The 26,384-nt window shown below is 38.0% G+C and overlaps 1 protein-coding gene across 3 annotated transcripts in view; it reads left to right on the top strand.

Moving 5' to 3' along the window:
- The window catches only part of SYK (spleen associated tyrosine kinase), a 50,219-nt gene that overhangs the window by 16,788 nt on the left and 7,047 nt on the right, over positions 1-26,384 (top strand). Inside the window, exons 2-9 of one of the 3 annotated variants that reach the window (XM_039724049.1) lie at positions 3,060-3,513; positions 5,024-5,184; positions 14,303-14,441; positions 15,591-15,672; positions 16,707-16,753; positions 20,416-20,484; positions 24,480-24,570; positions 25,234-25,411. In XM_039724049.1, coding sequence (XP_039579983.1) covers positions 3,100-3,513; positions 5,024-5,184; positions 14,303-14,441; positions 15,591-15,672; positions 16,707-16,753; positions 20,416-20,484; positions 24,480-24,570; positions 25,234-25,411 — 1,181 coding nt within the window. In that variant the 5' untranslated portion in view covers positions 3,060-3,099. The remainder of the gene's footprint in view (positions 1-3,059; positions 3,514-5,023; positions 5,185-14,302; positions 14,442-15,590; positions 15,673-16,706; positions 16,754-20,415; positions 20,485-24,479; positions 24,571-25,233; positions 25,412-26,384) is intronic. The other 2 variants (XM_039724050.1, XM_039724051.1) reach the window with 2 other exon arrangements.

The raw sequence follows: 26,384 nt of genomic DNA, 5'->3' as shown, positions 1-26,384 counted from the left end.
TTTCCTTACTAAAAACCTAGTAGTAAATATTTTTTCTTCAATCTTTCGTGAAAGTGGTATTTAAGACTTGGAACCTGCCTTCCAGGACCATTTTGCTAGAAGTTGGATAATGTATATTTATCTCCTAACCACCAGTATGTGTGGTCCATACTAGAGTAAAAAAAAAAAAAAAAAAGACATGGGTGTGTGTGAAGGAACAAGTAGGCAGGAGTGAAGGAAACAGGAACTAGAACATTCAAAACATCTGTATTTGTAATGACTTTCAGAATAATAGAATCAAAGGAATATTTAGGTTGGAATAGGTCCTTGAGGTTATCAAGTCCAACTATAAACCTATCACTACCCAATCCACTACAAAGCCATGTCCCTAACCACCATTCTGTAGGTCTTCAATTCCCTTCAGGGAAGGTGATTTAAACACTTCCCTGGGCAGCCTGTTCCGATAACTTTCTCAGTGAAGAAATATTTGCTGGTATCCAATTTAATCCTCCTCAGTACTACAGGAGGCCATTTCCTCTCATCATCTCAGGCATAGGAAGAGACGGACTCCCGCCCTGCCTGGGGTGTCTGCAGCACAGTTCTCCCCTGTGCCTTCCTAGGTGCCCAGTGCCATGTCTTGCCAAGACAGACATGCAAAGTGATGGGGCTTGCTTTGTGCTAGGAGTAGAAAAGTTGCGGGGGCATCAGAAGGCTGTGGAAAGGGGAGATGATGAAAGAGCCTCCTGCTGGCTCTCCTTGAAGGCTTGAAAGCAGCAGCTGAGCCCTGGGACAGGGCAGTGAGATGTGGGGCTCAGCTGGTCTGTGCCCCTATCTCTGCACCTCACTGGAGGGATGGAGAGTTGGAGGAAACTCCTGATCTCCACATCTCCTAAGTGCTCAGGCTGATATGTATGTTGCATATGATAGGCTTTGGCAAGATGTCAGGAGGGCTTGGGAGAAGAGCTTGTATATCCACAACCCTGAGTGCCCATACCCTCCCCCAGTCACCCCCAGCTTAGCACAGGTACTCCTGGGGGAAGTGGTCAAGGAAGAAAGAGAAATTTTCTGTGAGTGTTCCCTGCTACCAGTGTACTGGTACTCTTGCACACACTGTCCCAGGAGAGGCTCCTGCAGGAAACCTGCGCAGTGAAACCTGCCGGGAGGGGAAGGGAAGCACCGGCAGGGGTTGCCGTTGTGCAGTGCCCAGGCTGCTGCTGTCCCCTGTGCCAAAGCTGGCAGACCAAGCCAGGAGTTCTGATGGAGCCTGCATGCCTTGTGTGTGCACCTACAGGGGCCCTGGACAAACCATGGGCAGACAGACCCTGCTGGAAAACATTCTGGTCACAGACCTTCCACCCATGGTGACACCACAAGGGTGTGAGACACCTCATAGCCAGGAAGGCAAATGCTCCAGAAAGAGCAAAGTCTGCTCTGCTGGATGTTTCCCTTTGTTGAGCTTCATTAAATTACTTTAATTCGAATTCCTTAGCCTTTCCAGGTCCCTTCGAATTGTATCACAGCCCTGTGATGTTTAGCCACTGTGTCGTTTTGTATTATTTGTGAATTTGCTGGGGCTGTGCTCTCCCCGCTATCCACCACCTCAGTGAAATAACATTGACCCCAATCCTGACACTGGGTTACAATACTATTAACTGGCCTCCAAATGGGCATTGTATTATTGATTGCAATCCTTTGGCCCTGCATTAGGTTACTGAATGAATCTATTCCATTTGAAGAAAACTTTGTCTGGTACAGTCAGAATGGTCATTTTGCGTACAGAATATATGTTTGGTGGCGACTAACTAAGGACTGCCTTACGTGTCTTCAGTTACAGCTTTTCTTTGTTGCAGTTAGCAAACGAAAGTTACGTTACTAGATTAGTATGGGAGCTTAAACCAGTAACTTTTAGTTGCAGATCACAAGAGTAATAAATAATATGCTGCATGAAGCTCTATTTTGTAGGTGCAATATCTTTGCAACTTTGATATCTCCCTTATTTAGGATGGTGGGAGAAGACTGGAAGATCTGCACAGCATGTGGTTTGACTGACTGTGCCCTGTCTAGTTTTCTATACTGTGTGAGCCTTGTTGATTTGACTTTGTGTTCCTCTCCTTCTTTTCTTCCCCACATCAACCCTTTACATATTCACAGCATAGCACAGCTTTTTGATATAGCTACTGTTTTTTGATACGAACACAGTGGACAGCAAATCAGCACTGATAGATCAAATATGAATTAAGCAGCAGGCACAAACAGCTCTGCCTGCTTCAGGACTGCCAGGGAAGGTGTCAGTCTGAAGTGCTGTGTGCTAAAAGGCCCTACATTAAGACTCCCATTCCTCAGTTACACCTTTGCATTATGAACCCTCCCTTTTTACATAGTGTCCATAATGTCTTCTGCACTTTTCTTCATGTAACTCAGTTGCACACTTTAGCTAGCTACAAGACAAATGTGCTATTAACTCTGTTCTCATATAGCCTGAACTGTTTAATGCTGATTCCACAGATTGCTGCATGGCTTCCCTAAAATGATGCTTCATTTTATTGTGAATGGCTCATATTTTAACTCATGTGTTTCACAACTGTAGAAGCAGAAACTGAACTTATGATCACTTTGTCCACTTCTAACCAAGGCACTGGGAAACGGGAAAAGAGAGCTGCTGGGATTTAGAAAAACAGCTTCTAACAAGATAAAAATAAAAATGGTATCTTCACTTTAAAATAATTTTTTTGATTGTCAACATATGTATCACCTACAAATGTATTACTAAAATTACCCCAGACTACGCCCCCTGGTGGTTTTCAGGTTAGACATCAGGTGAATTTCTTCACAGAAGGGGTTGTTAAACGTTGGAATGCTCTGCTGAGGGGGTGATGAAATCACCATCCCTGGAGGTGTTCAGTGCCATGGTCTTGCTGACAAGATGGTGACTGGTTCAAGTTTGGACTCAATGATTTTACAGGTCTATTCCAACCTAAATAATTATGTGATTCTGCAAACATACTGCAGGTGAACTGCTGTCTTACTGGTTTATCCTCTTTTTTCTACTGACATTCATGTCTCTGTCTTTATGTTTTCAGATACAGTATTCTAGATTTGCTGCTTGGAAAAGAAAAAACCATGGCTTCCAACACATCAAACCCTGCTAACCATTTGCCATACTTCTTTGGTAATATCACACGTGAAGATGCTGAGGAGTATCTGATGCAGGGAGGAGCAAGTGATGGACTATACTTGCTCCGCCAAAGCCGGAATTACCTGGGGGGCTTTGCCCTGTCCTTGGCTCATGGAAGGAAGGTTCACCACTATACAATTGAGAGGGAGCTGAGTGGCTCCTATGCTATTGCAGGAGGCAGGTCACATGCCAGTCCTGCTGAACTCATTAACTATCACTCAGGGGAAGCAGATGGCCTTATCTGTCTACTGAGAAAACCTTTCAACCGGCCACCAGGTGTTGAACCCAAAACAGGACCCTTTGAAGATTTGAAAGAGAACCTCATCAGAGAGTATGTTAAGCAGACTTGGAATTTGCAGGTAAAGCTAGACTGATCTCACCATAAAGTAATCTTTGAGCTAGGAAAAAAAAGAGATTGCAGTATTTGTTTCTAGCTGTTGCTGCTGGTATGTAGTTGTAGGAATAGTATTTTTTCACAATGAAATTATAGCTGTTTGAGATTTAACAGTGAGGTGTTTTTCTCCCCAGTACATGCAGTAACTTGGCAGTAAGTCTAGTTTTTTGAAATTTGAGCCCTTAGAATTTCTACAATGTCATGGTCTAATGTAATCTACCTCTGCACTAACGTATGCCATCAGATTTGGACCAAAAATTAATACATGTAATGAACAAGATACATTTGTATCATTGCTTTTTGTTTTGCTCATTGCTTTTAATTCTGATTTTTTATGGACTGATATGCAGGCAGGCATAGTGACATGATGACTTGTTTTACATCTTACTCTCTTAGTTGGCCTTGCTTCTGTGATGCTAATTTAAGTTATGTCCAAAACAGAAATTGTTCCTGAAAGAGAGCAATTTCTACACTGCAGACCACTGCCTATATATCTTCAGTGCTGCAGGGGTCAAGCAGGAATTTTCCATGTGGAGGACAAGATATTGGATTTTTTCCTAAGAATGGCTATGAAGAAGCCAGTCTTAACATGGAAACAGTAGTGTAGGAGGCTGCAAAGAGAGTATTTGTTGTAGTGTGTGGGGACAAGTATTATTTGACCTTGAGATGTCATGAGTTACCTTTATGAACTCATGAAGATACTCAAGGTTCCTAATCTCTTTTGTTGCTAGCAAGTAACCCTATGACTTCTGCTCTGTAGAATATATGTAGCATCCCCAAAACTGGGAAAACCTGAAACTTATACAACATTTTCTATAACTGCTGAGGTGCACAGTGTCTTTTTTGATGAGTCTGAGCTTAGTCTAGAGGGAAGTTGTTGAGCTCTGTTTAAATGCTGGTGAAACTAGTGGGGGTTGCCCTCAGATTCTGAGCCCAATTTAGAAGTGGTAGGTTGTAGACAAGGTTAGAAATGTCTAAGTTAATATTACTCTGAATAATTCACTCTAAAATGAGGACTCTTCTGTCTGGGAAAATTTGCATTAATGTCTTTGACAGACATGCTGCAACAGTGCAAAGCACATTCAGTTTATTTTAGTACACTGCCATAGGATATGTAATTTGGAGGTGTGTTTGAAATCTCACACTAACACTAACTTCATTTAGCCATGTCTCATTAGCATAACAATAAGACTTTTTTGTAAGCTTAAATACCGATATACCAGTGGTTTTATTTACTGGTTAATTTTCCTTCTTTTTCTCAGAGGTAAAGGGAGAACCCTAGTTTTGTGATGTTTAGATTACAATATGTTAGTTTCTGGTTTAAAATCTTTATAGCAACCAGGCCTTCACACACAACAAATATGTGCAGATTTTGGATGTCCCAAAAGCAGATCCAAAAGATTGAGAGTCTGCCTGTCATCTTTTTATTGCAGAAGATAGTTTGACTGTTTTGCTGTGTTTTTACTGCTCTCTAGGGACATGCTCTTGAACAAGCTATCATTAGTCAGAAGCCTCAGCTGGAGAAGCTGATTGCCACTACAGCCCATGAGAAGATGCCGTGGTTCCATGGGAGGATCTCTCGGGAGGAGTCAGAACACCGTATCCTCATTGGGTCAAGAAACAATGGAAAATTTCTGTGAGTTTATTTTTCTGTGGTATTGCTGTTTGCCTCCAGTGTTACTGTACAGCTCTTTTGAATAAATCTCAAATGAGACTATTCCCCATAACATGGTTCATCTACAGTGAGAGCACCCAGTTCAGCATAATTTACATGACATGACCTGCCCTAAGCAGGTCCCTCACTTAAATAAAGATGGAAAACTATAACAAAAGCCTGGAACGCTTGTAGGGGTGTCCACTAGGGCCTGCTGGCACCAGTTGTGACCAGCCCAGGGCACCCCCTGGCCTTTGCAGCCCCACTGTCAAAGCCTGACCACCTGCACCCAATACACAGGCTTATTAAACTGGTACAATTAGAGACAAACTCCTTGTGTTAGCAGCTGTTGGGACCTGTATTTGTCAAGTCCCCCCGGGACAGTGGTGGTGCTTTGTTTTGCAGTTAAGCAATAAAATGATCGCTTTTACCTTGACAGCACTATTTTGTGTCTGCTGCTTACCCTCTGCATTTACTGAGCCTAATGATCTTTTGTTTTCTGAGCACAAATGTGGCATTAGGATAGTGACTGACAGCCATCAGGAACTAGAGCCTGGGGTTTGTTTGGAGAATTCTGATTTGAAAAATACCAGTGTTTTAACAGAGGTGTCTTTTGTCACTCCCACTCGCACCCAAAAAGTATTTATATAATGATAAAAAATTTGAAAAATTAGGCTTAAAAGTCAAGACCAAGTAAGGATCACTTAGAACTGTATAATTTCTGAGGGAAATTTCATCACCTACCTATGTAGCTTTCTTTAGCACTCAGCCTTCTTTGGCTTTTTTTAGAGGTAGTCCAAGGTGAAACCCCACAAGCGAGTGCAGGAAGGATATGGTTCTTCAGTACCAATTCTTTCACTTACTGATCTTCTGTAATTGTGCCATACTAATTGCTAATGTGGATGCTGCATATTTCCATGTTTCAGTCTTAGCTAACAGGAACCAGTAACTCCTTTAAATCCTACTCCTAGTAGAGTGAGTTCCTATGAGGTCTTAACCACAAACGCTTTGATTGTAGTGACATCTCATTTCTTGAACTCTCTTTTTTTCCCCTCAGTACTTCAATTTTTTGTGTTTCACAGCCAGTCTCACCCAAGTAGCCATGCATGCCTATTTTCAGCCTCATGTTCCCTATTGATGGGGACCATTTCCGGAGGGGCACTTACCCAGTTGCTTTTGCTGCCATGTGTAACAAAACATTTTAATAAGTTTGTCGCAGATTTTGTTATACTTGCAGTGAAAAAAACTGTTACAAAAGTTACAAAAATTTGTGGAGCCAGATATATATCTTTCCGCTGCTCAGGAGTTTAGAGAATTTGATGAGCATAGCTGTTACCAATTAGCAGCCCAGCATCACCACACAACCTCTCCTTTTTCTTGCCCTTTGATTTTGGTGTTTCTTTTCCTACTTTTTAGACAGAAGGTCCAGTAATTGAAAGAAAAAGCAATCCGTTCTTTTAATGACAATTTTATACCTGAAGATATATTGCTTTTTTGCTTTCCATTTTAATGCCTTACCAAACCAACTTTGTATCAACTGAGTCATGATGTTGATCGTGTATTAAAACTGGCAGCTTTTCTAATTTCCCTGAGGCACACATTGGTTCCTCTGTGGCCAAAATACTTCTCTTTGGGGCAAGGCAGGGAGGGGGGGATGCAGGGAGAAGGAATCCAGTTTTTCTTTAAAGGATCCACGAGCAAGCATTTCTTAACAACAGGGATAGGTTTTGGAGTAAGGGAGAGAAATTTTTTAAGAAACTTGACATTTTCAGCCTCTGTTATAAACACTGGTCTCCTTTTGATCTTCTATAAGCAGTCCTACTGCTTTGACTAGAAATATTTTTCCACCATTTTCCTGTGTTTCTTAAAGATGGCCTAGGAGGCATTTCTGATGCTCTCTGTAGTGACATGCTCAATGAGTCATGGGAGAGCATTCAGACCTTCTCCTACAGGACTGGATATGACAGTGGATCCATATTTTACATAGTTTTGGTGGAACTCGGGTAGCTACTCTCATATCAGAAGGAGAAGCCTATAGAGGAGAAAATGCTAATTTTAAGGTTCTGTTTAAACCATGAGAACTTCCACTGGAGCTTAATATGAACTGCTATTGTGTTGATCTTCAGTACCTGTTATTAAGGACAAGACTGTTTACTTCTGCATCTGTAGGATGCTTTCTGATGTATTAATTATTCTTGCACAGAATTCCTATCTGGCCATTTTAGAATGTAGCAGCCACTCAGCTGCCATTTGCTCCTGTGGTCTCAGGGAAGACACAGGGAAAGAACTTGATCTGCCGCACAGTGCAGTAGCCAGTGCAGCAAGAAAAGTAATGTGTTGTTCATTTGTGTTGAAATAAATTATTCTACATTCCTGAGCTGTTCTAGCTCTCAGACCCATACACTCTGAGACCCAAATAACAAAAGAACTGTCTAATTCAGAGAGGTTTATTGCTTTCTGCAGTGGGTTGCCTAACATGGGCTTGCTCAGCAGGTGTTGAGAAATAAACCACTGATTTCTGGGATAACAAAAGAACTGTCTAATTCAGAGAGGTTTATTGCTTTCTGCAGTGGTTGCCTAACATAGGCTTGCTCAGCAGGTGTTGGGAAATAAACCACTGATTTCTGGCTAACCGAAGCAGAAGAGGCAAAACTGTTGAGTGTGAGTATGGTGTATTGTTTTACGTTTCAGGCACAGATATCACATAGTTTTACTTACCCACCAGTAGTGCTTGCCAGAATATTCTGTACATCTGTGGTATGAAGGCTTTGAAATTGTGACTGTGAATTAGTGTTTTTCTAACACTGGTCAAGATAATCAAGCCCAGTAGCTGACTGAAAAGTAAAACTTTCCAACATATAAGTCTAAGAGATGTTTGCTTCTTGAGGTAAGAATAGGAGCGTGGGAACAAAGAGAGGAGCTAGATTTTTGAAGAGATGAGGTACTCCTGAGGTTATTTAACAAGTTCACAATTAAATACTTTTATGTAACAAAAATCATATTGTTTATTATGGAGAAAATAACAAATCTTAGAAGAGTATAATATATCTGTATATTTTTAACAAGACTCTCCAAATCTTCGTTACACCAGAAATTTGCTATCCATTTGACCTGGCTACCTTGAAACAAAATCCAATACAGCAGTCTATGTAATAATACAACTATCATGTAGATTTCTTTAGCACTGCTGTGCAGAAATACAAGATTATCAAATCTAGAATTATTTTAATGGTTTAAATATGTAAATAGTTGAAAGGCTTCCTGACTGCTGTTCAAAATATCATGAATAGTGCCATAAAAATAACACTACAATGCATCCAAGGAAAAATTTTGAGCTAAATGTGCATGTTTTACCAGGGAATTTTCAAAGATATTTTTAAAGTTTTTTTCATGGCTTAAAAGTCAGTAAAGTATGTATGTGGATGCTAGAGAGTTTGTTTTCAAAACCAAACACAGAAACTTGACTTAAAATGTGACTTAAAATGTGAGGTATTTTCTGCTTCTTCTGTGAAGAATGTTTATGTAAGATTGCCACTCTAGGCATGAACTTTGGGGGGGAAAAATAGCAGTGGAACAGAAGTAAAATATTTCTAAAATTATCTGAAAAGAAACTGAAAATAGAGAACTTTATGTCTGAAGCTGCACTTAACTACACTAGCACTTTTACATTCTATATTGGGTGATGAATCTTGACCCAGCTTCTGGGGTTTATTACATTTTGTCTGGTGGGGAACATTGATCATAGATCAAACTGTTTATATTGGTAATACTTTTTTCGATATTGTAGTAGTATTTTTATTAATAATGCATGATTAAATATTTATAATATTGTTGGATATCTGTGTGAGTTTATGCATGCATGTGTGGAAGAGTTGAAAAATAAATTATAACTTTGCTAAAAGCAAAAAGCAGAAGAGTTAGTTTCCTGTGTAGTTTCACATAAGAAACACCTCTGATATGTGGTAAGGGTTGGCATATCTTGCCATCTGTAATGACCACTTAAGTTATACAAGCATGTGATCTTGCATATGTGTTAAAAAACAGAAGTTCTGAAGTTGGAGGAGGATAAAGAATATTCAGAAATACTGTTAAACTTAAAAATGCAATATTAGGGAAATTATGAGTGAAGGCATTGCAAATTAGCACTTTATATAAACTTGTTACATGTGTTCTTAGCTTTATGTAGCTCACATAAAATATGAACAGATGTGTAAAAGGAAACTAGAAAACTATTTTGGTGTCATATGACTGTCTTCAGTACATAATGGGAATATGAAAGAGGACAAATCTAGTTTAGACTATTATAATGAGTCACAGTAACATGCCACATCATGGCTATGACAACTAGAAACTAAACTGACTCTTAAATGTCACAATACTTAATACTAGTATTTCAAAATAATAAGCTTTGAAGTGCAGTTGTCTGTAAGAGTTTTATTGTCTTTTGACTGACCAAACGTTTCTGTTTCTGGTATATGTAACACTGTCTATTTACACTAATATTGCTGCCTTCTTCTAGGAGTTTGCTGCTACCAGTCTACATACTGAGCTAGGTCTTTTTTTCTGACCATTCTTTAGATAATTCTGTCAGTATTAAGTTTCTGTCCATAAAAGGGACTGGACATTGTTGACATCATAGAAGATGAAAACAATCATATTAATTGTGACCTTAATTCAGGAATATTAATTAATGATGAAGGTCCTCTTGAAAGTGCCAAGGAGTGCTAGGCTTAGATGACCATAAAAGTTTTTCAAGAGAAATGATAATACAGAGACAATGAACTGTGTTTCTGGGGGTACTCTCTTCCTCTCCACGGCAGCCTGGATGATGCCCATGACTCTTTGGGGGAGCTGTTTACTGATCTTCAGTTAGGTACATGTTGGGTGCCACTTGCAGACCAGTGCAGCCAGGGCTGTGGCCTCTGAAGACAGGTTCTGCACTGGGTGCTTCAGCAGCAGAGTGGGTCTGAGGTGTGAAGAAAAGCTGGAACCTAACTGAGATAGCTGTCCTAAGATCTCCTATTTCAGGTACAGTTTTACTGCAGAGGTGTTTTTTAGGGGTTTGGTGGAGCATGGTATATTTTGCTGCCAGGGTGGAGTCAACTGAATAGATGAATTTGATGCAATCCTTCTCATAAAAGTATTTTGTAACTGTGCAGCAGACTCACCAGGAGATGAATTTTTAGGTTCTATTGTAGATAGCAATAGTGTGAAGCTGAGATATCTCCTAAATTCTATAGTGTTCTGACATTTCTGAAACAGCTTTGAATGTGTTAGCAAACAGGGGAGAAGAAATGATGGGAATGAAGACAGCAGTCAATCCAGTTTGCCCTTTATATAATTCTTTTACAGATGGCACCAAGTTCATTTCTTATTACCCACAAACTTGGAACATATGCAATGTGCAGCTGATCTTTGAAGTGATAATGAGTAGCCGTGTTGTTAATAGCATTACCAGGGAGATGGTCATGAAGAGAGAGGGCAAGACAAGCAGGGAATGGCTGAAGCTCCATCAGCAGTGGGGAATGTCAATATCTCTGGCATCAAGAAGGCTGTAATTGCTGACAAGGCAAAGCAATGCCAAGAATAAAATTTAGCATGCCTTTGGATTCAGCAGCAAGAATGATTTCACACCATTCCTAGAGCAAGAAATTTGCTTGTTTATTTTCTTCATAATTCTCCACTGCAGAATGCTGTGAATTCTGTTTTTTTCTCTGCAGTCAATGAGGCATATTCTAATATCAATTTATTTCTTTGATCCTCAGGGATATTTTTCTTTAGAAAGAGAGGGATCATTTGGGCTTTCAGATGGAAACAGAAAAAAGTGGGACATTGTTCTTTTTGCTTCCAAATGAAAATAACAAAGGAAGGAGTGGGTAGCTGTTTATACTGTCTGTAATAATTCTCCAAATTGTTACTGGTTGCTGTCTAGTTTGCACTCCCAAAACCACAAAAAATGCTCAAACACACATTGCATGAAATACAAAATGAATACCTAATTATTCTCTGCATTGTGTCAGGTAACGGTTTTAATATCTACATTCCTTATTCTGCTGTTTTAAAAATGTACATCACCAAAAAATCTAGATACCTTGGCACTTCTCTAATATAGCTAGGTAGCTATGTACTCAAATCTGTTCTCAATGAATTTGTTCATATTTCTGATTAATTCAGTAGATGAAACAACAGTGTTGTTTACAGGTGTTTATTATCTTTATGTTTTTCTTCTGTACATTTGCAAATCTCTGCAATAGCATGAAATGGAAGACCAGGGATGCCTCACTGGTGGCTTCCTTCCTTGCCAAAATTTTTCAATTAAGACCTCTTTATTTACCAGTTTTTAATGAACAACAGTAAATACTATGTTTCATTTCAGAGCACTTTAAAGCAGAGAGTGCATTTGGAATTTTGATTTTTTTCTCAACATTCTGAAAATTGTTGCTTTCCATACAAGGAAAGTTCTATATATGAAGAGAGCTCCCAGATCTGATGTGAAGGCCCTGGGTAATACAAGCAGCACCATCAAGATGTGAAACCTTTCTGTCCATTCAAAGAGGTTTCAGGTTACGACCTTTTAGTTTGAATAATATTTGCCTTTTATTCTATTTTTTACAACAGCTGTTGATGTAGAACTGGATACTGTTACCCAGCTGCAGTTCTTGAGGCTTAGCCTAACCTAGACAGCTATTACCACAGTCTGCAAAACCAAAGTGAAATTGTGAAACATGGCTTGGAGCAATCCCTGTCACGCAGTAAGGGTTCAGTTTGCCAAAACTAAGACTTAAGCTGTCAATTCAATGCACTTGATACTTCTGCCTTTCAGACGTATTTGGAAAGATGGTAGTATCTTCTGGATTCATGTTTTGTGGGGATCCAGGTTGTGTATTTCCTGATACTGTCTTTTGTAGGGATTTAGGTTGTGCTGGAGTTGACTGACTACAGTTTAAAACCCACCTGTTCCATAACCCTAAGGGAGGAAGGGTCCCACTGGACCCTGATTAATTATGTGTTCAATGGAGGTGTTAGAATGGAGGTGTTTTCAGGATGTGCAGTGATAGAGCTCACAGCCTTCTGGCTTTGGGCTGCAGATGGCTCCATATCATGCAGCTGTTTGGACAGGGGAAGGAAAAGCTCTGAAATACAATTACAACCCTGTAAATGTGAACTCCACCTAATGGACAGGGGAAGGAAAAGCTCTGAAATACAATTACAACCCTGTAAACCTGAACTCCACCTAAATCTTGCACCAAAGAATGATAGAGCTGTTTGGGTCTCAACCTGAACTCCACCTAAATCTTGCACCGAAGAATGATAGAGCTGTTTGGGTCTGTGCCATAGTCTATTAGAATTCAGGACTTTCCCCTCCCATGGGTGCCTGTGCTCTCAAGAAATGTTTGCAGTGCCTCTCCTGAGAGCAACAACTCTTGCAAATGAAAACCAGTTTCAGTAGAACTGAATTGTATTGGAGCCTCCATTTCTTCTTGTGAAACATGAAGGGTATTTGTTACTGAGAAACAATCCATTGCATTTTTATAGTCTTATTTGTGCTATTCTGAACAGAAGCCTAGTTGCAATGCCATTTGTTTTAGAAATAATGCCCTCTATTCTGAAAATATTTTTCTAAGGCTTATTTGCTTTGAGCAGGTCAGAAGAAGACAAAGTAAAAGTCACTCTTCATTTTAGCAGCGCCTGTTGCTCTTCACTGGTCAGTCAACACAGGAAATCAGCATGCTGAAAAAACACCTATATGCCGTGACGAAACCACAATGTGTTTCAATTTTCTTTAGAGACTTACACAAGTTACTTTGGTTTCAGAAAACAAAAAACTGACCCTACTTCCCTTTTCTTTTAGGCATTGTCCTGTTCACATTTTAGGCAACAAGAATTGTGCTATTTGAAAGAAAAAGGTGCATAAATAGTTCAGACAAAATACGGTTTTATTTCAGCCTTGAGACAGTCAGCTGAGGAGAATACTTTAATACATGCCTTTGCAATCTCCTGAGATATAACAGCAAGTACCAGTGTTGCACCAGCAAAGTTTCTTAACACCTTAGTGAGAGTTTACTGGTATATTTCTTTCAAGGCTGTTTAAAAATTTGAGGGAGAGTAAGTAGATTTCTGTACACGCCAGAACAAGAAATGCTCCAGGATCTAGGCTTTTTCATTAAAAAAAGAAAAAAAGCCAGTCAATTTTATTCTAACTCTACTGCTGTCACACTGTCAGCTGTCAGTGAGCGTGGGAACCTGACTGAAAGAAAAAGCCTTCTCTGTAAACTCAGAAATGTTGCACCAACTATGATGGTGCTAGTAACAAATTCCCATCTATTCTGGGTCCGGTAATCAGAATATGCTGGTCTCAGTGTCAGCTAGCCCTGAGTTCACATATAACAATCCTGTCATGCTTTATCTCAGAGGGCGCTCGCAGGTCTGCTGGAAGGAGGAGATCATCCTGCCTAGGAGTTTTAGACAAAGTTTTTATATTGCATTTGGCAATTTCTCTGTGATGAAGAGAGATAAGATATGTACACTTCAATACCGTGTTAAGTTTCATATGAATTTTATGTGAAATCTGCAACAAAGCATTAATGTCTTTCCTGAAATTATAAGGCTTAATGATTGAAGAGATATATTATTTTCTTTACATTCCCAGCCACACAGCAAGCTATTTCAAACACAAAAATTTTGCCTTTTCACATTATGTTCTTTTTGTATTTTATCTTCTGTTCTTACTGTCATCTCTTCATTTCAAAGTAAAAGATATAAGAGAGGCAAGCCAGTGCTGCAGAACCTTTAAAATGCATGTTTGCCCAAAGAGTGCTTTTTGCGATGTACAGTGTTCTGTAGCTGCCTTACAGTGCCTTACATCATTGATTTTTTTGTTTTCATCTGTTGCCTTTTTAGAAGAAAAAAAAAAAGAAACTTCAGTCAATTTACCTGAAAGTTAATTACACTAAGAAATAAATGAAAGGCTTAACAAAATGTTTCCATAAGTTGCAGTGCTGATTTTGTTTTGGTTTTAATTCAGAAGCCTTAAGGAAAGGGTGATTAAAAAAGAATGTTTATTCCTGGTCAATACTGAAAGTCTTTCTTATTTCTACAGTATCCGAGAAAGGGACAGCAATGGTTCCTATGCCCTGTGCCTACTGAATGATGGAAAAGTACTTCACTATCGTATTGACAGAGATAAGACAGGAAAGCTCTCCATACCAGATGGAAAAAGATTTGACACCCTATGGCAGGTCTGTTAAATTTATGTCACGTGGATATCCGTCATCACATTTCCATGTAACTGACCAACTGACCAATGTTGTTTTATTTTGCCTTGTGATAATAGTCTTTGGCTAAAACCAGCATGTTTTGGCAGGTTATTTGTCATGTTTCCAACATTGTGTGGCTCTGTACATGAAGAAAACTTCTTAATGTACAAAGCTATGTGAGTGTAGAGTTAATAATTTTCAGATGTGATGTTGCAGCCTGGCTGAGTTCAAAACTGTGATTATTATTTTATTAGCTGAACATTCTCTAGAATGAAAGTCTGTTCGCATTTGCAAGTAACTATTTTCAGTAATGGATATGCTGGGTTTAGTCTTTTGCTAATGTAATTTATGACAGCAACCAACAGAATTCTAGCAAGCAAAAAGAGGATGTTTAAGATGTTGTACACATAATGCAGTCTCTACCTTCAAGTCTGCTAAAGCATGGCTTTCTAAGGCTTACCACCAAAATATGTCTGAACCCTGGTAAAAAGTAAGCAATTAAGTCCATAGATGGCTCTGCCATAATAGATGCTAAAACTGAATACTGTTGAAATTAGTGTAAATTGAAAATACTAAGGGAATTGAAATTCCTGCAGAAATCTCTTACATCCTTTTGCTTAAAAATCTATTAAAATTAATTGAGTAACAGATGTAAAATCTGAATCTTCGCATGCATATATTAATTCTTAGGATTTTTGTATTTCTTTCCTGATGTCACTAGAAATTTAAAAGCAGCTCTGCTATCTTACAATTTTCATGAACATACAAGCAACTGTTACACTCACAGACCTTCTCCTTTGTACCCAAATGGAAAATAGCAATAAAAACCTGTAAAACATGATGTGGAGAGGACAATCCAGGAGCACAAATGGCCACAACTACTGGTGCTACATTTATTAACTGTGTACATCCCATTGCAATTTTGAGGTCCAAAGATAACATTGCATATTAAAGTAAATAACATGTGCAGTAAAGATCTGCTGTATTCCAAGGTCATTTTTTGTAATATATATCAACTATTGCACATATGCACACATTTCTAAAGAGATAATATATTTAATAATACCACCCTCATATTTTCTTATCTTCTCTCACTATTTCTTTTTTTCCCCTCCCCTCTCATTCTGCTAGTTAGTTGAGCATTATTCATACAAACCAGATGGATTATTAAGGGTTCTTACCATTCCTTGTCCACAACATGGCTCAGAAAATGGTGAGTTATTCCTATTATTTTTATATGTGTTGAAAGACATGATAATTATGATAAATTGGTGTGAATTTTTTCCACTTCTCATATAGGTGGATGTAGATTTTTCACATCTTCAAATGAGGTAATATCTGCCAGACTGTGCATGATGGAGGCAGATCATGTAGCTTAAGGGTACCAAATCAAATTACTTCCGGGTCTAAATTATTGTTTGATCAGAAATGTGCTTTGCTGCTCAAAGTGGCAGTGTGTGTTTCTTGGACCACCAACACAAACAAGCTGGTCTTCCCACCACTGCTCCAGTGGTCCTGACTCCAGGCTGAAGCAGGCACAGCAGCAGTGCTGCTACAGGAATTCATCATGGGTGCAGTGAGTCGTGCACCCAGCAGGTGAAGCCCCCTGTTGGGGGGTGCAGGGCAGAACAAGGCACTGGCTGCACGTGACACTGAAAATGGGGGCAGAGAGGCATTCCTTGGTAACCTGTGGGAAAGGAGGAGAAGAGGTGGGGGAAAGTGTCAGTGTGCTTTTTATCCAGTTTCTTCTGTAATGTCATGTCACGCTGAAGAGACGTTGTCCTCCCTCTTGCACTGACTGAAAAGGGAAAAGAGATTAATCCGGCTGATCTATGTGCAACTTGTGCTTTTCCAGAACTGGTTTTTCTCTAAGGCCACCTTCTGTCATTCTAACTGGATGCCAGTGCCATGGTGAGAGGATATAGAATAATAAAATGTAATCATAGAACCATTTAGGACACTAAGATCATCAAGTCCAGCCCTGAAGTTTTTACTTTTCCATTAATTTGAAACACTACATGGCTTTTTCCACCATTATTTTCATTCTCCTTTGAATCATTCAGGCTCTGCACTTACTTTTGTCTCTGGCCGGAAATACCAGAGTCTTCTGCATATAAGAGAGAAAAGAAAAGGAAATAGTCCAAGAGAAATACTGTGATGTGATCTAAAAACTACACAGTTGGTCTCTTCTGTAAAATTCTGTGTTCTTACACAAATTTCTCAAACTTACAATTGATTCTTTTGCAGATAATCTTGGTTTTAATACTCATCCTTCTTCTGGATCACTTCCTAAGGTAAGTGAAGGTGGAGGTATAGCAATAGCATTCATTTGAGGAGGATTACAGTCACATACTGTTCTGGTAATCCTAATTCTTGGGTTTTCATCTGTGAGTTTATTTTTCTTGGGTTATAAACAGTGATTTGTAAAGAAACTTAACATATTCTATTATGGTATTGCTTTCATCAGTGTTTTGAATGTGCTAATCATAATTTAATTTTGTGAACCTCTTTTACACATATAATGTATGAGATAAAACAGTATTTTACATAGGCAAGATGCCTCATTGATGGTCATATTCTATAATGCTGTATCAACACTAGGAGGAGAGAAATCACATTGCTTATGCTGTTCAATTTGAGAATCTGCTGACTGAAGCAGAAATGGAAGTTCAGTTTATTTTCATATTTGGTCTGTGCAATTACCATCAGACCTGGCATTTCTTATGCACTGCTTTAGGGGTGATTCTTTCATGCACTCCATGGAGAGTGAGCAGGTCCCCTGTTGCTATAATTACCTAAGCTCTCGAAGTCCATTGACTACAGAGGCCATCTGAGGTGTGATATGTTCACAGAATCACATAATATTGTCATGTTCAAGGTAGTTGATTTCATCTGAAATAGGGAACTAACTTCAGTAATTTTCCTGCATAACTTGATCATTTAGATCATTATCTTGATGCAGTCCCATATTATAGAAAAAAAATTAAAATAAGCAATTACCTCTATTTCAATACAATTGACTCCTAGCAGCCCTGTGAACAACCACTCTCATACCTTCACTTCTGAAAATCAAGTACCTTTATGAAGAATTGGAAATTAAGCAACCAAAATCAGTCCCTTTTTAATTACAAACATTTTAAAATGTATTACTTCTTTATTATTAAGTATTATTATTAATAATAATATTATTAACAACAATAATACTTTATTATTAACAATTTTAATTAGAAAAAATTAAATATAAAAATACTGCCTTGAGGTTTGGATCTGTGCCATTTACAAAGACATCCATGAAGTTTAAGCACACAAGATCACATGTGTAACATCTGGTATACAAGCAGTTGGAGAGATAGGGCAAGAACATTTAGTGTGGTAATACTGTGTACATTTCATAATATCCACAGGAAAATTCACAATATAAATGTAAATTTAACTGCTACTGCTTAAGACTCGTCGTGATAGCTAAAAAGAAAGTCACCAAACCTACGTGAGAGTGCATGTTTTGCAAAGAGCGTACTAAAACATTGTTTTAATCTTCAGTATATTTGATACTTTGAATTTCTTAAAATTAAAATCTGAATTTTATGTTTTCTTTGGGACTTTTTAAAAACGAGTCTGCTAAATTACTTACTTGTAATATAAATATAGAAGATGGAAAATTGTAAATAACTTATATTGCTAATGGAGTTCAAAAATTTCACTTAATATTTCCAGGTTCTCACTCATTAATACTTGTGTGCAAAAGCAGTAACTCATGAAGATTTTTAATATGCCTGAAATACAATTATTAAGATTACTCAAAAGCAAAAATTAAACCAGCTTGAAGAGAAGGAATACAATCACACACATAACATAATGGCCAGTTCTAAGCAACAGTCTAATACTGGTGCTGCCATCCAGACTAATTTTTCAATATATTTTTCATTTATATGTATATATTTAGGCTGTATATTATATAGCCTAAAATACAGTGGTACTATTCCAAAATCTTCGTGGAATAGAATGCCCAAATCTGAAGTTGTTTTGAATTTAAGAAGGTGCATGAAATGTAGAAAAAACTGCAGGGTGTTGTGGCAGACAGACTGTCCAAATGATTTATCTGTAAAAAACTGTTGGTTATAAGAGCTTGGAGTAAAATTTATATCAGGGATATAAATCTACATCAGATTTGTCTATATATTTGCTATTGTTCCATGGACAAATTTGGAGTAACAAAATGCTTATGTTTAATGTAATATGGACATCTCCTTTTTAGTGATACTAATATGCTTCCTCTGCAAAAGAAAGGACTTTATGTTAAATGTCTGTATTGAAGGTAATTTTCCATGCAGAATATGGAGAGTTGCTTGTTCTTGCTTCTCCCAGAACATGCATGGACTGAGATGTTTCTTGCCTTTCACATGAGGCTCCATGGCTAGATTTAAGGTGATTTTGACCCCTTCCATTTTGTAAATTACTTTTTTTCTCCCTGCAATCAATTTCAGACCAATATATATTTAAACTGGCAAAGGAGCTTTTGAGATGAGTCTTTGATTCAGTTCTCCACTGATGACCTTCTAGTGGAACTGCCAAATTCTAGCCATTTCCCAAATTCTGCTCTTAACCTTTCTCAGTATTTTCTTTAGTCACAGTCTTTTAGGTGGTCATAAAAGACCCAAACTTTATGAGTACAGCCTAACTGTAACTAGTTGTTGTGCCTGATCAGGTATTCATCTCAACATGCATTTGTAGGTCTAATACAAATATGTGAGTTAAGCACTATTACCATAACTACAGGTTGTTGCTTTCCCAAGTGTTGGGACATACTCTGGTTGAAAAAGTATAATGAGAACCATGCTCAGTTTGTGCAATGGAGCACTTGACCTCTTAGAGAATTTATCTGTTTTAAAACTGTAACTAAGTAGTACTTCAGGTTTTATTTATTCCCAATATGGAAGGAAAATTTCATTAAGCAAAAGAAAATAGGTGACTCAGTAGCCTTTTTCAGTATGCACTATACTGAATTTTCATGTATCACAGCTATGAAGAAGGTCAAGCATCAAAAAGGTTTCTGTTCTTCCAGCAGCATCAGGGACCACATGGCTGTCCTTGATGTCTTGAAACAAAAGACACCTTTTTAATGTGAAATCAGACATTTTCTTTTAAAAGAAAACTAGGGAATATACCTATCCTATCAATTTCAAAAGATAATATTTCAGAAAATAAGAAGTCCAAATGGACTATTAAAAAGTTCAGAACATCTAAGTTCAAAGGCTCTTTAAAGTGACTCAGATTGTTGTTTTAGCCACAGCATCAGACAAAATGTTTGAAAAATAAGTGCTCCATCTCAGTTTTAAATAGTCATGTATGATCTCTAGTGACTCGTAAAAATGCTAATTTGTCACATTTAATTAAGTTAATGTGTCCTTGTAAAATATATTTGCATGTCTTTTAAAGGTATCTTTACACAGAACATAAGTATGTGTGTAAAATGGAAAGCCTGTTCCTTTTTGTTTGAAATTAATATTACACCTAGCATGCCTTCTGCTTCAATAACCACACTGTTGTATGACCAAGGTGTGTTTCAAATTTTGCTTGGTGCATTAGTCATACTTCCAGACACAAAAGGTATATGTTTTGGGAGTAGGACTAAAGTTCAGTGACAGAGGCAGGAGAAACATACAGCATACTCTATAAATAAAGATCTGGACAGAGGCCAGTGCGTTTCAATTTAAAAACTGCCTTAAGGTATGTCTACAGGTTCAGGATGGTTTGGCAGTAATATAGGCAAAATAAAATTTAGAACTAAGATTTCCTGTACTCCGTTTTTTTAATGCATCATATATGTGTACTTGAAGGCACAAGCAACAGAAGGTTTGGGAGTGTTTTGTTCTTTTAGAGTGTTTTTGTTCTGTGAAATATTTTCAGCTATTTTCATGACACATTTACTGTTCCTCTTTGACATTGTGGTTTCTAGAGTTGGGCAGGAGGTGGAATTATCTCAAGACTCAAATCGTACACCTTCCCAAAGCCTGGCAGCAAAAAGGTGCCTCATATACTTTTTTTAGGTTTTTGACCGAGTTAAAAATACTTAAACAACTAATTTCACTCTCTTCTCCCCCTCTTTTCGCTTGCTGTCTTGACTACTAACAATTAGATTGTTAAGATTTTCTAAGCTTTCTGCATCTATCCTAATCATCTGCATAATTATGGGCTTGACTTTATAACTGAAGCAATGAGTTTGAAGGAGTTTTAAAAATAGAGGGACTCTTTTTTATTTGTATTTCTGGCATACCAAAATAATGCAGATCTCAATATTTCTGCAAATGAAATGTGATAAAATATCTTTCAAAACCACTCAGTTATAACAGAACGAAATTTATATTTCTACTTTCCTTTCTAATCAGAAAATTATCTTACTTACAATTATGTTATTACTGTACACATTTAGGGAACAATAAAAACAACAAAATACATACTGACATAACCTGTGTGCATAAATCTGCTTATGCATTCACTTTCATTTAGGCAAGTGTAAGGTGTCACAAGACCAAGCAGAGTCTTGTGACAGAGGGAAAATAGGCAAGATGCGAGGGAGCCAAGGGGAGCCCTGCCCTGTCCTAGTGAAAATACTTTTGCATGGCCAGAAAATGGTGCTGTCCAGTAATTGATGTAGTTCAGAAGCATGTAGCTATGAGTTTGTTTGCATGCTGAGAATAATATGGATGCCCTTATTTGATCCATGAGTCTGTATGTTTATTGATTTATTTCCAGTTGCTCTTCAACAAAAATGAGCAAGCATGAAAAGCCCTAGAGGTATGCTACTGTTTAGAATGAAAAGCTCTGCTTGATATATACTGTATTTGATAATCCTGATAAATAACACATATTATTTTCCTACAGCTTCAGTTTGCTTTTATCAGTTTGCTGTATCCCTACAGGATACACAGCTGACAGACCTCATTCTCAATGATACCTCTTTCTCAATGTGTGTTTGTCATATATGAATACAGACACAGTCTCACGATCTGCTCTCAACCATCTGAAATACAGTGCCAAACTATCACACATTTTGGGCTGATTCAGAAAAATGGGTCTGGGGTCTGAACTCGGTAGATGTATTTTTGGTCACACTGCTGTCTGTTAACCTGGTAAAAGCTGTGTCTTGCTCTGGTCACTTTCTAATGTCAAATACCTATTTCCTGCCTTCTGGACATCATAAACAGAGTAGAGACTGAAGCATGTTGGCGTAGTAAAACCAATCATTTTGGAAAATAATTTCAGAAACCCGATTTGATTGCCATTTACATGTACTTTACCTGGAATACTCCAACCCACATAATACTGCCAGATTTTAGACTCTAGACCAAAGCTGTGCTCTGAACTATTCAAAGATTTACTATTCATTAACCCCAATAAGCTCAGTTTACTTTAGACCTGGTTAATTACAGTTACTTCTACTATGTCAAAAACTTTCACACAGTAAACCAGAAAAAATATATTTCTTTTATTTGCTATATTTATTCACTTTTGGGATTTATTTTTTTAATTTCACAAATGCACTATTAGCTTTTCAGACCCAGATAAAAATTTTCGGTCTGTTTTACTATTGTAAAATTGTCAATTTGGACCATTTAAGTGAAATCCTGCCACCTAGTGGCAACTGAGATGCCGTAGCCAAAGCTCCTCTCTTCTCATGGCTAATGAGATGTTTGTCACGCAGTATTTAGCTATTAGTTTTTCATAAAACAAGGTGACTTCATGCATTTTTTCAAATCAGAGTTATTAACCTGAAAGATTATTGCACTTGCTGTATGACTTGCCTTTGTGAGAATCTTACTATGCTATTTACTGTAAAACTGTAATCATCACTGTAAAAGTCAGATTTAGAGTAGTTGGAGTCATGTCATTCATATGTCACATCTTTAAAAGGCTCCTCTAGAGGACTCCTTTCTTGTACTCCTTTTTATTGATTGAATAAATCTATGTTCATCTTGCCCATTCTCTTGTTTCTTGTAAGAACACAAGAAGTAATCACTTATCCTATATCTTAGATGTATTAAGACAAAGATCCTTTTGTCCAAAAAAAAGATCTACAGAATTATACTTGCTGTTTTAAAAGTGTGGGGCAGAAAGGACTCTGCATTTAAATGTTGATTTCATAAAAAGGAAAGTAGGAATATTAACGTAAAAGACATTATTAAATTTTTTCATCCATTTGCAACAATTAGAAATAATTCTATATGTATTGACCAAGCTAAATAATGATAAATAAGACACTATGATTCTTCTTAAACATGAGCAGCTCTCTGAGAAACAGAACCCACTTGGTTATATCTGGTGTCACTGTGTGGTTCTCAGTTCACAGCTGCAGAGCTTTATTTGCAAGGAAGTGATGTACTCTTTTTTTTATGTAGAGCAAGACCATACAATCCTTTTGGATTTTTTGTTGTTGCTGTTGTTCTTGAATTGCAAAGAGCAGTAATATCTCATGTGTCTAATTTGAAGACTTAGCTACGTCTTGGCCAGAGCTATGTTTTTACCAGCTGCTCTCCACTGGTGCATGAATTCTTGAGGTGTGCAAAATTTGGTGTACATTAATTACATTTGGCCAGTTCAAAGTATGCCAGTTGACTTCCAGTCTCCGTGGGGGTTTGGGGTTAGTGAATTGCCTGTGTGAAAATAGAGTTACACAGATCTTGGAAAGCTGTCAGGGTGAATCAGTCTAGGAGAACAAAACTAGAGCTAAGGATCTTGGTTTATACCTTCATTTGCCTTGAGAATGGTAGAATAGTCAATTTGTTCCTTGCCATATCCCAGAACTGTCTTGAGGTTTTGTGGCTTGCCTTGACAGCAAATGGCCTTTTAACACTGTTCCAAGTCAGAAATACTACCCTTACTGTGCCTGACATCAATGTGCTCATCCTACTAGGTCAGAATATTGCTGAAAACTGGCTTCCTACACGTGGTTTGTAGTAAAAGTATGTAGTGAAACCTTTTCTATTTCACCCAGCTGGGCAGATAACTTCATTATGATTTCAACGTCTGTAGTTCCTAGGTCAGGTGTTTCCCCTAATAAATGCAGTTTCCAAATGATAAAACTTCTATTGCATCCTATAGGAAACTTCACAGAATCATAGAATGGTTTGTGTTGGAAAGGACCTTAAAGGTTATTTTCTTACAGTCCCTTTGCCATGGTCAGGGACAGCTTGCACTAGAGCTTTGTTTCTCTTTGCTTGAGAAGAAACTGACCTGCAGAAATAGATTCTGTAATTCCATGTTCCCAGCAGTACACAAACAGAAGTGACCAGATTAATAGATTCTCTCATCTATACTTTATTAAGCCAGGCAAGGAGCTCCAGAAGACACAATGGGTGAGATAGTTTGTGTACCCCATATTATTCCTCTGTCAAGAGTAAAGGCAGAGGAATTGTATTTGAACCAGATGCTTTATTAAGTAATCTTGTCCCTCCTCAGATCAAACAAACCGGCCTAGTATCTGGTCCATGATGTTTGTCCCTGATGTTACACAAGCCTATGAAAGTAGTAACTTTTTACTACAGTTGCTTCCACTTCTTTAAAATAGAGCTCCTCTCTATCCACAAGAGAAACAGGAAATTGTTTTTGCTTTCATTTGTGCTAGTAATTTCTCTATAGCCTAGATAGGGGGAGAAATAGCTTGAAGAAGGAGGAAGGATAGATTAAAGAGAAGTCTTTCTGGCTACTTGTGTTACAAGGCAAATTTTAAAAGAGCATGTAAATTTAATATCTGCAGAATAAGATTTATGCATGACCCACTACAGTTAATTCTCTCCTATCTAATGTTCTGAAAGAATTTGTAATATCTTTCTGTGCTTTTGGCCTGCTCTAACAATAACCTCCAGAATGAAATAACCTCTTTTGGATCCCTTTCTTTCTGATCCTTACCTATGTGTCTCTTGCAAATGTTATGCCAAAATTCTTGGGGGCAGCAGGGAGGGAAAAGTGCTTTTAACTTATCTATTCATTGTTAAACAGAAAAACTTTATTTGTGTGCTACAGCTTCAGTCAACTATTGGCCACCCATCAGAAGAAGCACCTTTTAATCCATATGTGCTGCAAAGGAACAGAGGTCTTACAGGAGCAGAAAGAGGTAGGCAGAGTAATATGTATCATTAATGCAATTTTCTTCCTTATAGCAGAGCTCTTTCTCAATCCTTATTTCTTTTTTCTTGGATATATTTCATATTCTGTTACGTATTGGTATAGCCACTATCACAAGTGAAGCCTGGTAGCTGAAGATACCAGCTGTCATCATCCATAAGAAAAATCATTTAGCAGAAACCCCCTTTTTCCATTTTGAAGTGGAGTATTATTTCCTGGACTCTAAAAACTATGCCCTCACATGTCACAGAAAGAATTGTGCCCTGTTGCATCCACATGGCCACACATAATGCAGTTAAAGTTGGGTGCCTAAGAATGAAGTATGTATAAGGCAGCATTCTGAGTGAAGAATTGTGTGAGGTAACTAATGGGAAGTACCAAGGAGAAGGGCCAACCTTTAGCCCTCCTTTTGTCAAGGAACCTCCTGGTTTCACCTTGCCCAAATGTTCAGTAGTTACAGCATGTCACCAGGGGACACCTCTGTCTTTTGGTCTGCTCTAAAATGCATGTAGATGGACAGCATGTGGTTTCTTTATAATGCCCTTGCAAGTCAAACACACTGATGGTCTTGAACATAAAAAACATGAATATATTAGATGTGGCAGCGAAAATGTCTGATATGATGTCTAATTTTTCATTGTTTGAAATGCAGGTGATCAGAGAGAGGCATTACCCATGGATACTGAGGTCTATGAAAGTCCATATGCCGATCCAGATGAAATTAAACCAAAAAATGTCACTCTTGACAGGAAATTGTTGACTTTGGAGGAAGGTGAACTTGGCTCTGGCAACTTTGGTACTGTAAAAAAAGGGTTCTATAAGATGAAAAAGTGAGTGTTGCCTTCTATTTTCATGGAATCCAGTATGTAACAGCTCTAGCCTTTACTTTTTGCTTGTCATTTGGGGTAACAGACTGTAGCTAATTTAAGCTAAATTCGCCAGTTTCCCTCTTTATATGTACACTTACGCACTCATTTTTGCCATAAAGTGAGGAAGTACTGTTTATGACTATTTTCTTTCCTGATGGGCATAGTAGAGTGGGAATCCCACTGCCTTGCCCCATAGTTTGCAAAAGTACTAATGCTACACAGTATTTCCCATCTGCACAACATCTCTGTCAGAAAATGTGGAGAGTGCCATGAACAGTTTACCTATAGCAAAAAGAGTTTTGCCTGAAGTGTGATGAATACCAGTTTCCTGAAGCTGGAATGTCGATTTTCAGGAAGACAGAACATGTTGTAACATTTTCCATCACATCATGTCAATAGGAACAGACCCTGTTTGTACTTGACTCTTCATGCATTTACATATTAAAATGTTATCAGTATGCTGTTTATGTGCATGGGCTGATTATGTACACACCCTCATCTCTTGAAGTTGGAAGCATTTCTTTAATCAAGGTTTTCAGAGGCAGAAAGGATTTCTATTTTTCCAGTATAGGATGTAGAAATTTGAAGGGCTCTTATCTCAGCTTGTGTATATTTTAATTATGTTTCACACTCGAGCTATGTTGATCCCATCATTCACTCTGTCAGTTTGCTGTATGAATGGGAGTTTGCAGAAGTAGGCTTAGATTCTCGGGTTTCAGAGCCCTGCCTTGGCACCTGGCAGTGCTGCATGTTCCAGTCCCACCCCTAAAACACCCCAGTGCTTAGAAAGCTCTTTATAGCTTTTCTTGTCAGAAAAACTTTATGCCATCCTTACCTGAGTGGACAAGAAAATTTTGTCCAGTATTTTTTTTTTCAGGCTTATTTAGGCATTTTTATGACAATCTGTAATTTTCTCAGGTTATTTTCATTCTAG

This window comes from Passer montanus, unplaced genomic scaffold (assembly GCF_014805655.1).
Source record: "Passer montanus isolate IOZ18808 unplaced genomic scaffold, ASM1480565v1 scaffold52, whole genome shotgun sequence".
NCBI classification, from domain to species: Eukaryota; Metazoa; Chordata; class Aves; order Passeriformes; family Passeridae; genus Passer; species Passer montanus.
Note: the sequence above shows the minus strand (reverse complement) of the source record. Positions and strands in the feature narration are given on the sequence as shown.